At 44.4% G+C, this 13,615-nt stretch overlaps 1 protein-coding gene across 40 annotated transcripts in view; it reads right to left on the reverse strand.

The window, feature by feature from the left end:
* Positions 1–2,434: 2,434 nt before the first annotated feature.
* RBFOX1 (RNA binding fox-1 homolog 1) overlaps positions 2,435–13,615 on the reverse strand; it is a 2,180,200-nt gene continuing 2,169,019 nt past the window's right edge. For 23 of the 40 annotated variants that reach the window (XM_067706699.1, XM_067706702.1, XM_067706687.1 and 20 more), the window contains 2 exons: positions 6,695–6,770; positions 2,435–6,326 (listed from right to left, as the gene is read on the reverse strand). In XM_067706699.1, coding sequence (XP_067562800.1) covers positions 6,179–6,326; positions 6,695–6,770 — 224 coding nt within the window. In that variant the 3' untranslated portion in view covers positions 2,435–6,178. The remainder of the gene's footprint in view (positions 6,327–6,694; positions 6,771–13,615) is intronic. The other 17 variants (XM_067706701.1, XM_067706698.1, XM_067706696.1 and 14 more) reach the window with 3 other exon arrangements.

Genomic DNA, 13,615 nt, shown 5'->3' on the forward strand with positions numbered 1-13,615 from the left:
AGGAAAGGGCTTTTGCTTGTGTGTGCATGAGTGCGTGAGCACAAGCACGTATGCATGGGAAAGCAATGTGCTTACTGGAGCTCTTTGCAGGAAAAGTAGCTGCGTGCCAGGAAGTAGCAACAGTCTTTGGGTACCAGCCTAAAGAATCCAGGTTGTCGGGATGTTGAGTGGGAAAATGGGACTTAGAGTGGTCTAAGCTAATGGAGTCAGATTTGTGATGCGTATTTTTAAAATATTTTTTTAAATTAATTTAATTTTTATTTTTGGCTGTGTTGGCTCTTCGTTGCTGTGCACGGGCTTTCTCTAGTTGCGGTGGGTGGGGGCTATTCTTTGTTGCGGTGCGCGGGCTTCTCATTGCGGTGGCCTCTATTGTTGCGGAGCACGGGCTCTAGGCGCGTGGGCTTAAGTAGTGGTGGCTCACGGGCTCTAGAGCGCAGGCTCAGTAGTTGTGGCACACGGGCTTAGCTGCTCCGCGGCATATGGGATCTTCCCGGACCAGAGCTCGAACCCGTGTCCCCTGCACTGGCAGGCAGATTCTTAACCACTATGCCACCAGGGAAGCCCTTTAAAATATTTTTTAACATGGAGAAGGTTTTCCTATTTAATTAAAATACGGTTCTAAGAAAAAAAATTACAGATGAGATGAGGCTCTGACTACCTCCCAGGCATTGTCCACAAAACAAATAAATAAGTACCAGCCTCTGTTTAGACACAAAGCCTGTGCATCACACCTAGTGGGCATCACCTCATGACCTTCCCCTGGCCCGTTAGCTCACCTCTGCCCACAATCCAGGTGGAGGAGACGGGTGGGCGTCAAGCACTAGCGTCCACTGGTCGAGTCTTATAAGAAACCATTTCACTTCTGCCATCCATTTTTTATTTTCTTTACAACTTGACGTGAAATATATGTGTTTATCTCCGTTTTGGAGAAGAACCTGATTTGGGAGATTCACCTCTATTTATATCCTCCTATTTGGATGGGGCAGGGACTCAGCTGTAAGCCAGCGTTTTAGGAGATGTCCATCATCTCCTCACCATGTGCCAGGATAAAGCTAGGGACTTATTTTTCTGAAATTAATACAGCCTCACATATTTTGTAAGGAGAGTATTAGATGCCCAAGTTCACCATCACCACCACCACCATCATCAATAATAAGAGAGAATTTTTGGAAGAAGACGCAAGCGTCCCGGCCAACAGTCACTAGATGTGACTTTAGGCGGATCGTAGGACCTTTCCTTATCGTCTTCATTTATACAATCAGGGTAACACTGTCTTCAAAGATCAATGGACATAGAGCAGTGGAAGTTGACTTAACTTGTACAGTCCCATGTGTAAGGAGTTTACAGAGAAGGGACCACTGAATATACCTGAAATGGTATAATGAATGCTCTGAAGACAACTGCGTTGTGGGGAAAAAGAAAAATCAGCCTTTGGCTCGTAGAGCAAGACTTCTAAAATTGCTGAAATTTCCCATTGGGCCAGGAGAACAGGGACCCATTGTGGAATGTTGGACCTGCCACTGGCTTGCTGTGTGGTTCAGATAAATGAACCTCTTTGGTCTCAGTGTCCTCACCTGTAAACAATGAGCTTACAATTTATGAAGTACCACCGTAAGCCCTTCCCATATGGGCTTTTATTCCACATATCAGTATTAAAGGGTAGGTGGTCTTCTCATTCTGAATTATGGATGAAGAGACCGAGGCACGGAGCTTCGGTTTAACCTGCCCTTGACTGCAGCTAGCAAGGGACCGAACCAGGATTCAAACTCAGAACACCTGCTTCCAGAGCCCGTATTTTTAAAATCTTTGTGTCTTACCAACTTGATAGCAGTATTAAGTAAATAAGATAGGATTAAGATATTATTAAGATAACTAAATGGGGTAGATAATCCAACCCTGGTGGGAGCATTAAATAATTAAATGAAATGAGGAACACAAGATTCTTGGTCTTAGTAAGCCCTCAGTAAATGTAAACTCTACCACTTACTATTTTTTCATCTTCTTCCTACAAGTCTCCCTAACTGTTGTACTAGTAACTAAGAGTTGTACTAATAACTTAACAGATGTTAGTAGATGTTTCATTTGAAATGTACAGTTGTTGTTGTTGTTGTTGTTTTGTTTTAAACCAAAGGCTGATATTGCCATGCCAGGAAAGAGCTAGCTTAGTTCTGTTTCTTTCTTAAACATCTGTGGTTGGTTCCACGGACTTCTTTGGAAAGATACATGAGGAAGGGGAGCCCTCTGAGCCAGGCAGCCAGAGCACCTGCAGGAAGCACCTGGGTCCACCTGTGGCAACCAGGACAGCCCACTGCTCACCTGGGCGGCCCCAACCCATGGCCCCTGGTGGGCACAAGGGCAGTCCTGTGTGGGCGTGATGACTCCACTCCCCCAGGAAACACACAGAAGCCAAAGGACTCAGAACACAACTCAGGTGGACCTTTTCAGACTAAGCTTTTATTTTTTGATATTACAAACCAGTTTTCTTTATTCACAAACCACTGTAAGTGATATAAACACTAATTTCTAAAGACAGATATACACATTTTTCTGGGTTTGCAGATTGCGTGAGGTGTGTGTTAAGTCACTATATGCCACACATGATAGTAATCTTTTTTCCATAATTCATAATAGCAATAGTTATTTAGATAAATGAAAACATTCCAAATAAATACCGTTTAAAAAAATCCAAAATGTCTGTTTACATCTCTGACATACAGTTTAAAATGACTTATTGGCCTCTTGGAGGAGTGCCTGACAAAAGATTCTGTAACATCAGTTGGCACCCAGGCGGCTCTAAATGATTTTATTAAAACTACATACAATCATGGGGGAAAGTACAGCTCATCGATGAAAATCAAAACTGCAAATTAATTTTACTTGAACCAACACAGTAAGAATTCTATGTTTGTGATTCCAAATACAATGCAAATTCTGGATTTTGAAATCTGAGGCAAATGGGAGACATCACTTGATTCTCCCGAGCCCTCTGTTCCTTCTACCTTGTTCCCCTTTGGGGTCGGATGCGGTAGCATTTTAGTACATCGTTTCCCTTAAAAACATCAACCAGGCACCCATTGTCATGACACCATCTTCCGGGTAGGGGGACGAGACTGTCTCAGGGATGCTCTGAAACACCCTCACGCGCCCCCGCCCCCACCAAATCAATCTGGTGAAAAGAACATCTTTTTCTACTTTTGGCCGCTAAGCAGTTTTTTCCCCCGTTTCTCTCTTTTTGCAAGATCACGGTGATCTGTCTTAGATAGCGAAGCTACAGAAACTCGGTTTTCAAATCTCGTGAGACTTTATTTAATATCCAACCGATCTTACTGCATGCACATAGGATGACAAGAGAAAAGCTGGATCACAAACACTTTTTTTTTTTTTTTTAAGTTTTGTTTGGTTTTTGTCTTTTAAAGCAGAGTTGTTACAGCAGTTTGGCAGGTCACAGCGGTGAATTGATAGCGTTACTAAAGTGCGTGCCGGATGGCCTGCACCGCACACATGGAAATTTTACCTATGGCAGCAAAACTACTGGGGACGACTTGCTGCAGGATTTTTTTTTTTATTTAAATACAAAAACAGGAAGGTCTGTGACACCCAACTTAGATTAACTTTGTAAACAGGACAACATGGAAAGACTTCAAACAGAAGAAGTATACGGACAAACTGCAATTTTTCGGCTGTGTCACTCGGGCCCTGCGTCAGAGGTGGGGGGACTTTGTTCTTTGGGGGATGCTGAGGGTGGGCCTACTTTTTTGCTTCCTTCTGACAAGTGTCCTGGGCCTTGGAGACAAAAAAAAAAACAAACTAAAGATACTGATTTGAGAGAATCCTCGGGGACCAGGAGGAATGGGAGGGCGGGCTCTCACGGACTGAAAAATTGCAGGTTGCTTACACGACACGGTCATGTTTCAAAAAGTACCAAGCGGATGAAAGTACCATGATTATCTCTACCCAATGACTGCAATACTTGTAAAATGCTTCTATAAATCCGAATATGATTATCATGTAATTCCATAAAAATTATACGTCTGTCTGTAACAGTTGTTCTACAAGGCTAAAACTAAAGCTTCATGTGACTGTTTCTAGAACTTAACAATGCCACTGCACAGATGTAAATTTTATACATTTTTTTTCACTGGTACAAAGAATTTAAGTTTTTATTACTTTCTTTTTTTTGGAAAAAAAGAAAAAAATAGAAACAGTGCTTTTTATCACCTTTTTATTAATGTTATTTTTTTTCCCTCCCATAATATAAAAGTCAGCAATGATATCAATAATTTATTATACTGGAAGAAATATAAAAAGAATGCTTGTGGATGGCCTAACTATCAGTCTTTTGCCTAAATAACTAGCGGCTGGTTAAGAAGCTGAATACCGCCGGGTGGAATGGTTTAAAGGGTGGGTTTGCACAGCTGCATTCAGCTCGGATGCACAAGTATTATTAGAAGCATCCCCTTAACAACATAACCTTTGGCTTGAACTGACGACGAGTGACTTAGAACCGTTGATATATGGTTGTTGGTGCAGTGTGGGTCGTTTAGATTCATCAGTTACTATTTTTTTTTTTCTTTCAGCCAAACCCCAGTCCCAACCCCCTAGGTGCCGCCCACCCTTCCCCTTTCATAAAATAAAATAATGCAGATGCAGAAGAACATGACTCCTGTAGTCACTTACACGCTTCCCAGACAGCTGATAACCCCAGTAGCTTAATATTCAGCATATATAATTCATTTACATGAGATAGCACTCTGGATATGGCCCTACACCAGTTTTTAGTCATAGCTAGCATCTCTCTAGATCAACCACAAAAACTCCTACAGCCAGCAACCAAACTACGGAACCTTCAGGAAATGAAAGACCCACAATATTAAAATACACAGAACAAAATATCTGAGGTATAAGATAAAAAATGTACTTTTTTTCCTCTTTTTATTTTTTTTAGATGCTAAAATGATGCACTACTGCATGTATTGCAATACCCAGGCCTCGGAAAGCTTCCTTTCTCCCCACATTGGAAGGTTTTTATGGTTTTGTCATTTAGTATGGAGCAAAACGGTTGTATCCCCCTCGGTATATACTAGCCTGCAATGAAGAAAGAACGAGACCCACATCATCAGCATGGCTCCTAGTCTTGGCATCAGTCAAGGGTGCAAAAGCATTCTGAAACAAAGCAATTTAAGGGGTGTGTTTTTTACATTTTCCTTTTGTAACACATGGATCATCAAAAAAGACTAATGTGAAAAACAGACACTCAGAAACAACCAAGACGGAGGCACCCCTACCCATCCCAGGTCACTCTTAGAGAACCGAAGATAGGGCCATCCTGACCTCCCCCGATAGCTCCTTATAACGAAAAATCCCTGTAAAACCAAATTCCGTCGGCCAGCCCTGTGAGCTAAAAGGACTCGGGTACAAATGGACCACTGAAGGACTGGGGCTGTCTCATTCTGTTGGCTTGTTTGATTCGTTAATAATACTGTGTTCCGTCGGGAAAAGCTCTTATCTACACTCGAGAAGTCGAATGCAGATGACTTACTGAATGTAGTCATTCAACGCTCCTTTCCAACACATTCCCCAAGTGGACTGGGTGTTGAAGCGGAGCTGATTGAATGCAAAATCAGGATGAGAATGTAAATCAGCTTCTTACTTGACTTGGCTCAACAATCTGTATGCAAGTTGCTCTTGAGAGAGGAGTTGTGCAGATGAATTACTTGATGTCACTAAACTTGTGCAAAATAATGGGTTTCCAAATCATGGCGGAATTTCTACGACCAAGCTCCAGGCAACTGTCTGGCCATGGCTTTAGATGGCTTGGAGGTGGCACTCAACTATTTCCTTTTGCGAAAAGTTTTGGCGATTCAAACGAATGCCTATGGGGATTTATTCTTAGGAGAAGGACTGATATTCTCGATCCCAAGCAGAAAACTGCATGCCAAAAGCTTTGTAATGATTGCATACGCTCTCACGTGATGGGCACGTCTTACTGTACGTTTTAGTGCATAGAAGTTTGAACAAGTACAGGCAAATTCACCCCCCCACCTCCCAGTGTTGCCCTCCCCCCGCCCCTCCCAAAACAAAAACCCAGACCCCCCGCAAAAAAACGAAAGACAACCCCCAAACTGATTCCTTCTAATTCCTTATGTACTAGGCACACACACAAAGTGTGCCCTTCTCTCTATTTTCTTTCCTGGGCGACTATGACTTTAAACATGAATTGTAATAGGGGAGGAGAGGCAGTCAGATTCTCAGCTGCCTGACAGCAGAGGCCTGGAAGTGTGCAGCTTAGCTCCTCTGAAGTCTGTGCTGGGGCTGGAACCTTGGGGCTATGTGAATGAGCAGCAAGGGAGGGAGAAAAAAAAAGAAAAAAAAAGTTCTGCATTGACACTGCATTCTGTTAGTGATGGATTTAATTATCAAAATGACTAATTATTCCATTAAGGTAAGTGCTCGGCTAGGTGAGACTTGCGAAATGAGAAATATAATAACTTACATGCACTACATTGCCAAGAAATTAAGACATTTATCAAGTTTACCGGGAGGATTAATGTGGCATTTTAGCTGCTGTTAGCAGGAGACAAATTCAATTAAGGGAAAGTGAGAGGACGTCAACCGTCAACCCATCCTAAGGTCCCAGCTGTGGGGAGGGATGGGAGGCAGGAAGAAGTGAGGAAGAGGAGGAATTGGTACTCACCATGGCACCAACGCCGTAGGTGGGGGCTGGAGCAAGTGTGTGGTGGTAGGGGTCGGTAGCATAAACTCGTCCGTAACTGAAAGGAAGACAGAGGTGAAGATTAATCCATAATGTGCAATTATGAAGTAATAATAACAACCATAAAACACAAAATACCAAGACAGTGTGGAGGGGCCCTATTCATCTTGAGAAATAAGAAACATATTCCAATCGGCCCTGTAACATGAGAAAAGTCCATCTTATACAACACATTCCTTTGTCCACTTAACACCGCTGGTGATAAAGGGGGGTGTGTGTGTGCGTTTCCTCTCTCTCGCACACCCCTTGCTACACTGCTCAGGTAGGTACCTCGAAGATGGAGGGAGGCAGAGGAAACAATTTGAAAGAGTGGTTTTAAGAAAGCCAGTAACCACAAAGGACAAGCTATAATCAAGAGAAATTGTCCTCTTCTCCTAATATAGCTGTCACCAATCAAGCGAGACAGGGTGGATCAAAAAGAGTGAAGCAACCCAGTCTGTACACTTAGGGTCCAACATCTTAGAATGGGAGAGAACAAATGGATTCAAATAGATGCATCCTTAAAGGATCCGTGGGACCACCGCCCCATCATTCAAGAATTACAGCCTGATTTGATTTTGGTTCTCTCACCCCAGAACTTCTATCTCATCATCTACAGCCAGGTTCTGGCAAGGGACATGTTTCAAACAATATATTTCTTGATGCCATTTCCTTATCTGAGTTTTTTATTTTCCTCTCTCTCTCTCTCTCCCATCCTCCTCCCTTCACTTCCCTGGCTCCCAGCACAGGTTTTAGAATAAAAATGTAGAAGGGATGGAAGCCTAACGCATTGGAGAGCTACAAAGTGTCTGGAACTGAACAGTGCAACAAATCAGAAATTAGGGTTCAGAGAAGTTGAGTCACTTGCTCAAGGTCACAGAGCTAGACAGAGTCAGAGCTGATCCTTGAATCTCTCAGGGCAACTATCACACCTTTTCCATGGTTCCAGGTACCCTTCGTTGAATGGCCTGCCAGATATCTTCTCGGAGAGAGTTTGAACATTGCTGTTTTGGTAACGATCAAAGCTGAGATGCAGGCTAGGTTAGGTGAGGGTCCCTGGAAGCAGAGCCCGAAATGGAGATTCTTCCGTACCTGGTTTGTTGAGGGGTGCTTTCAAGAGGAGAGAGTGGCGAGCAGGTCGGAGAAAGGGAAAACAGAGAAGCAAGGACGTATGTGGTCTGAGCCGGAGTTTAGCTTCTACCTGATCCTGAGAATTGCACCCCAGAGCTGATCCCATCTGGAGGCAAGTGGGTTGGTTTTTTAATGTTCATGTACATTAAGCATTAGCTGTGGGCTTCCCAGAAGGGCAGAGAATAACTTCCTAGTTGAAGTGACTCTTTGGCAGAGGGTAAGGCTCTGCAGAAAGAGGCAACTGGGTGCCATTAGTGAACAACATTCACAGCGGCTGGGGGAGGGGTACACCAGCCACTAAGCGGGGTAGATGTGGATTATCCACAGCTGTCAAGTCTTGAACTTTCCTTTAAAGAATGAAGGAACAAGGCAGGAAGAAATCGTTTGCCTGTGCTATCAACCCTGGAGCCTAATTTGCATGGACCTTATTCTTTTCCTTCCCTATCTATCTTCCCCCACCTGTCTTCCAATCTTCTTTCTCATAGTTGATGGATAAGAATGTACTGGATGGATCTCACACCATGGAGCCTGGGAAGGTGGGAAGAAGCTGGGGGAAGAATCTTCTAACTCTCAGGCTCTGAGTTAGTTAGACTCCAGATGGAAAACAATATATGATTATACCAAGTTCTCATTGGATATGTCTTACTCCCAAGCCCTCCTTTTGCTTGTTTCAAAGGTCCCTGAGCTCAGATAATCTACATGAGTCTTTGTCCTGATCCTCAAAAATAGTGACATGGGGCTTTCCTGGTGGCGCAGTGGTTGAGAGTCCGCCTGCCGATGCAGGGGACACGGGTTCGTGCCCTGGTCCGGGAAGATCCCACATGCCGCGGAGCGGCTGGGCCCGTGAGCCATGGCCGCTGAGCCTGCGCGTCCGGAGCCTGTGCTCCACAACGGGAGAGGCCACAACAGTGAGAGGCCCGCGTACCGCAAAAACAAACAAAAAAAGTAGCGACATGAATAGATATTTCTTTTCTGAGATGACTCTCTCAGCGAAACTAACAAGTAGTCAACCCCCTCTTGCTTTTCATTCCTCGGGACACCCCTCATGCCTTTGACTCATCGAAAATGGCCTTTCATCAGATTCTCCCTGTCTGGGAGAAAAAGAAAACAGATGTACGTCCAAGACAGGGTGTGTTAAAACAAGAAGAATGATGAAGTTTTTGAAAAAACTCTTATTCGTGGAGGTCACTCATGAAACCCGGGCCTCTCTACCCATTATTAGAAGTAGATACTAATAGGGGGAAAAGAACACGATGGATAACTTTGGTGTTGATTTTCATTTCACGAGAAAATAAAGTCTGTCATGGGTCTGGAGAAAAAAACTGTTAATAGGATTATTTTTTATGTATTTTCATCTGGCAAAGCTGGTTGTAGGAACAGGCCGTAAACAGCAAAGGCAAACTAAGAATGCCTGGACATTTCCTAAGTGAAGCCACAGCATGGTGTTCCTTCAAAACAGTGTGAAAACGCAAGCTCAGAGCAATGACGATGAGTTTTTTAATTTGGGGACCGGTTTTACTGTGGCAAAACGTCCTCTTTTGGGGAGACAATAGATTGGCAGTCTGAATGTATTCCCTGAAAACGCAGCCCCACTTCTCCTCTCGCATACTTTAAGGGTCAGTTCTTATCTATCTATAACCCTGGGCCAAGTTTCAACCCCTGTGGAAAACCCAAGGTAACAGTTTGGCAGTGTTCCCTTCCCAGGCAGAAGAAAAATACAGCAGCACCGAACTAGTCCTTGCAAATGAGCGAGCTCTTTTTTCTCCTCAGGGTGACCTCTACCTTCAGAATCCGATGGTTTTATTATGATTAATAAATTTCATTTCCACAGAGGAAAAGGGACCATGTCAGCTCAAACTGAAAGCAAGGAGGCTTCTTTTCAAATGCTAATCTCTAAACACGCCCTTGTGTGACACTACCATTTAGACACAAGGTTATTAGGGAAGATGTGGACTTGAGCTCTACTCTTACAGCAGGTATGCCAGGCACGTCAGCGACCTCCTATCCTCAGAGCTGGCTCAGCACAGCCCAAAGGAAGAGTGGCAATTCCCAGGGACCTCAATGGGAAAGATGGGTAATGTCGTAAGACCGCCATGTTATGACTAACCCGCGCTTGTGGTCACCCTCCACACCACCCATCCCTGGCCAAAGGGGACAATAGTGCAATCAGGTCATGATGCTCTCTGTGGCCTCACATCCCATCCATCAGAAATTACAGATGAAATCTGAAACATGTCCACTTCACTCCACTCACGCTACCATCACCCTGACATAAGCCACGGGTATTTCATCAGAACCAAATCAAAAACAGGCTTGAATCGTCTCCTTGGTCCTACTCTTGCTTCTTCAATCCGCCAGCCATTTATATCTAAATCTATCTATCTATCTATCTGTCCCTATCTATCTATCTATCTATCATCTATATCTATCTTTCCATCTATCTAATATCAATCTATATAAATCTAATCATATCTAATTCCCTTGCTTAAAATCCTTCAGTGGCTGTCCATCGATCCTAGAATAAAATCCAAGCTTTCATGAGCTGCTCCTGGCCCGCTCTCAATCCTATCTTACTCCCCTCTACCCCTCGCTCACTGTGCTCCAGACACTCTGGCCTCATCAATACTCCTGGGATGCGTGCAAATTCACTCTCTCCTTAGGACCTTGGCCAGTGCTCATCTTCTATCTGAACTGCGTCCTTTCTTCCTTTATGTCTCAGCTCAAATGTCAGCTCCCCAGCGCTGCCTGCCTCCCTGATCGCTCTTTCTGAAACAAACATGCTTTCCAACCCCATCCCCATCCTTCACGTGATGGAGCAAATCTCCATTCATTTTGTTTCCTTCTCTACCTGATGATGTACCTGTCCCCCTCTGGAATGCCAGTCCCTCGGGGACTGGAGCCGAGTCTACCTTGTTCCCCCTTTTCTCCCCAGTGTCCAGCACAGCATTGGCCATGGGGCAGGTGAACAAGGGACCAAGCCAACGCCACATGTTGAGTGAAGGCAGCAAGAGGGAGGAGTAAAGAGAGAAGAGAGGCCCGGGAAGAGCCCTGTATCCATCATAGTGATTCTGTCAGGAGCAAAGATTCTCGCAGCTATGCTTTCTGAAGATTCTAGGTCAGCTGCTCCCAGAGACACTCAAAACCCTTCAAGACGCTCAGAAGAAAACTTTCTTGAGACTCAAAATACACAGTGTGTCATTTCACATCACCCCTGAGAGTTCACAAAACAGAGGCCAAGTTGCCATAAAGTTCATCAAAGGGAAAGAACAAAGGAATAAAAGAGAACTGCTCTGCTGGCTCGTTCACCACAGCTCGCGGCCATCGTGAACACTCGTGTTTTTTTGACCTTAGCGACAAGTTAAAACCAGGAGGCCAGCCTGTCCTGCGGAGGACAAAGGCTTGGGGCCACAAGATCCAGGTTCAAGTTCTGCCTTTGCAATGTCCTTGCTCAATGACGCAGGGTAATCTCTCTGAGCCTCATTTTCCTTGTTTTTACGTAAAATGGTTTCGTTCTGTCTGAGCTCTGCCTAATTCACAGATAAAGTGCATGAAAGGAAACCAGATACATTTTAAAGCCATCTACAGATAGTGGAGATTATGATACAAGGGTTCTTATATAGAATCTCACAAGCTAACCTTTCACTCCTGCCCAGACTTTTGGTCTGCAGAGGCAACCGAAAGATCCTATTCCAATAGAATCACGTGTAGCTCTAGCAATCGAGTCACAGATGCTTCTGGAGTCAAGATCTATCTCATTTATGAGTTACAGATGTAGTTGCAATTGCTATATTTGAACTTGAGGTTATGCTGGAGTCAAATGAATAAGTAAGCACCTGTTGAATGGGAAACATGAGCCCGTGTTTGTTAAAGTGCTTTGTCAACTCTACTGAGAAATGTATATACTACTTATTATTAACATCTTCTAAATCCGGGTGCAGCTAGCTGGATGTGAAAGAAATATGATAGGGCCATGTTGGTACCCTACCCCAGGGTTTTAACAATCAAGTGATTTTCTTATAGGGACATCGGAAGAACACTGTAATTAGCTTCACTCCATAGAGTTCACTCTATATATTTTAATTCAGAGTCTTTATGCTCCTGGGACCTTTTATTCTTACTTTAGCATCACCTCCCCATGCCTCCTGTCCCACAGATAGCTGGAGGGAATCCCTGTGAGGCAGAAAGATGAATAAAATGGGCTCAGTCCTCAGATGAGGTTCGTTCCCAGTGTGGTGTAGGCCTCCTAGACAGCCTCAATGCAGCACGAAGGTGCAAAGGTTTGAGTCCCCACCACAAGGGGACATGCTACAGAGTATGCATTCAAAACAGGATACCTCACTAGGGATCAGAAGGCACGCCCGCAGTCTCTGCAATGCCACTGGGGCTACAGTGCCCTCCTAATAATATCTAAGATAGAGTCTGGAAGGGGTTTGGGAATTTCACTCATTCAAGTCACACGCCTCCCACACAGTGTACAAACAGGGTCCCACACCATGGCCCTATGGTTCTTACAGTCTGCTATTTGGAGAGTGATGGTTTAGCTAGGAAATGCTCCCCTTCCCTCCCCTGTGGTCATGACCTCAGCGGCTCATTTCCTCTTAGTGAAGGCACTCACTAAGGAATATTCCTCTATCACTACAGTAGCTTTCTCTGGTCTAATCTAGGCAATGGCTTATATAACTGTAGACCATGGGGTGACCAGGCTTTAGTCTAAAAGCTTCCCAAGATATATTAGTCAGAGGGATGGTAACAGTCCCATAACTCAAGACCTCTAAGGAAGATAGGGTAGAAATAGAAGAAATGCTCCAAGAGGAAGCACTGGGAGTTATCCCACCCCGACTCTCCTGCTGCTTGCCTCCTTAGCTTGGATTTGAAATGATTATCTTCGTAAATCACCTTTTCCAGTCTCATGATTCTTTTCCTCAGAAGTAGGAGGGAAAGCCTCTTCTGGGCTCTTTGGCTTCTAGATGGGAAGCCGCAGAGTTTGCTGCTGTACACGGATGCCTGTCCCGCGTCTGAACTGTGTGGATGTTAAGTAGGCATATACACCCGAAAGCTGCAGAAGCTATGAGAAGCAGATCACATCCATGACAACTCAGATGGTACCACCCTTGCTATGCCTTCTCAACACCATTCACAACCTCTTCCTTTTACGAACGCAAACAGCACAGGTTTGAGGTAAGAACCCTTATTCTGGATTCATCGGAGCTGAGTACCAGCCTCTGTCTGGGAGTCGAGAAGACACAGTAAGTCCTGCTTTTGGTTACACAGTCCCTCCACTCCAGAATGTCTCCTCCAACAAAAGACGCATGGCCACACTCTCTTCAATGCCAAGGCCAAAGCCAAGGCCACCCTCCTTTTAGAAAGTCTGTTTCACCTTCTATGTGTCCCAACTACAGCTCTACCAAAATCTCCCATCATGCCTTGAAATCAACATGACACCCCAGATGCGGTTTAATCCCTGGGGGACCACAATGAACATTCTGTGTTTGTATCCCCCCGTGAGATCTTCAGTACACTTGCAGAGAAGCAAGGCTGCAGAGCAGGTAAGAATTCCTCAGGGTCAGAATTCCTAGAATCAAATTCTGCTTGTGCACTTCCCCTGCTGTAACCTCAGAATGTTTCTCTCCTCTCTGAGCCAGTTTCTCCGTCCATGAATGGAGATAATGATGGTGCAGACTGGTTGTATAAGGCTGTAGTGAGGTTGAAATGAGGGTTGAGGGTCACCGGTTA

This window comes from Pseudorca crassidens, chromosome 15, assembly GCF_039906515.1.
Source record: "Pseudorca crassidens isolate mPseCra1 chromosome 15, mPseCra1.hap1, whole genome shotgun sequence".
Taxonomy (NCBI): domain Eukaryota; kingdom Metazoa; phylum Chordata; class Mammalia; order Artiodactyla; family Delphinidae; genus Pseudorca; species Pseudorca crassidens.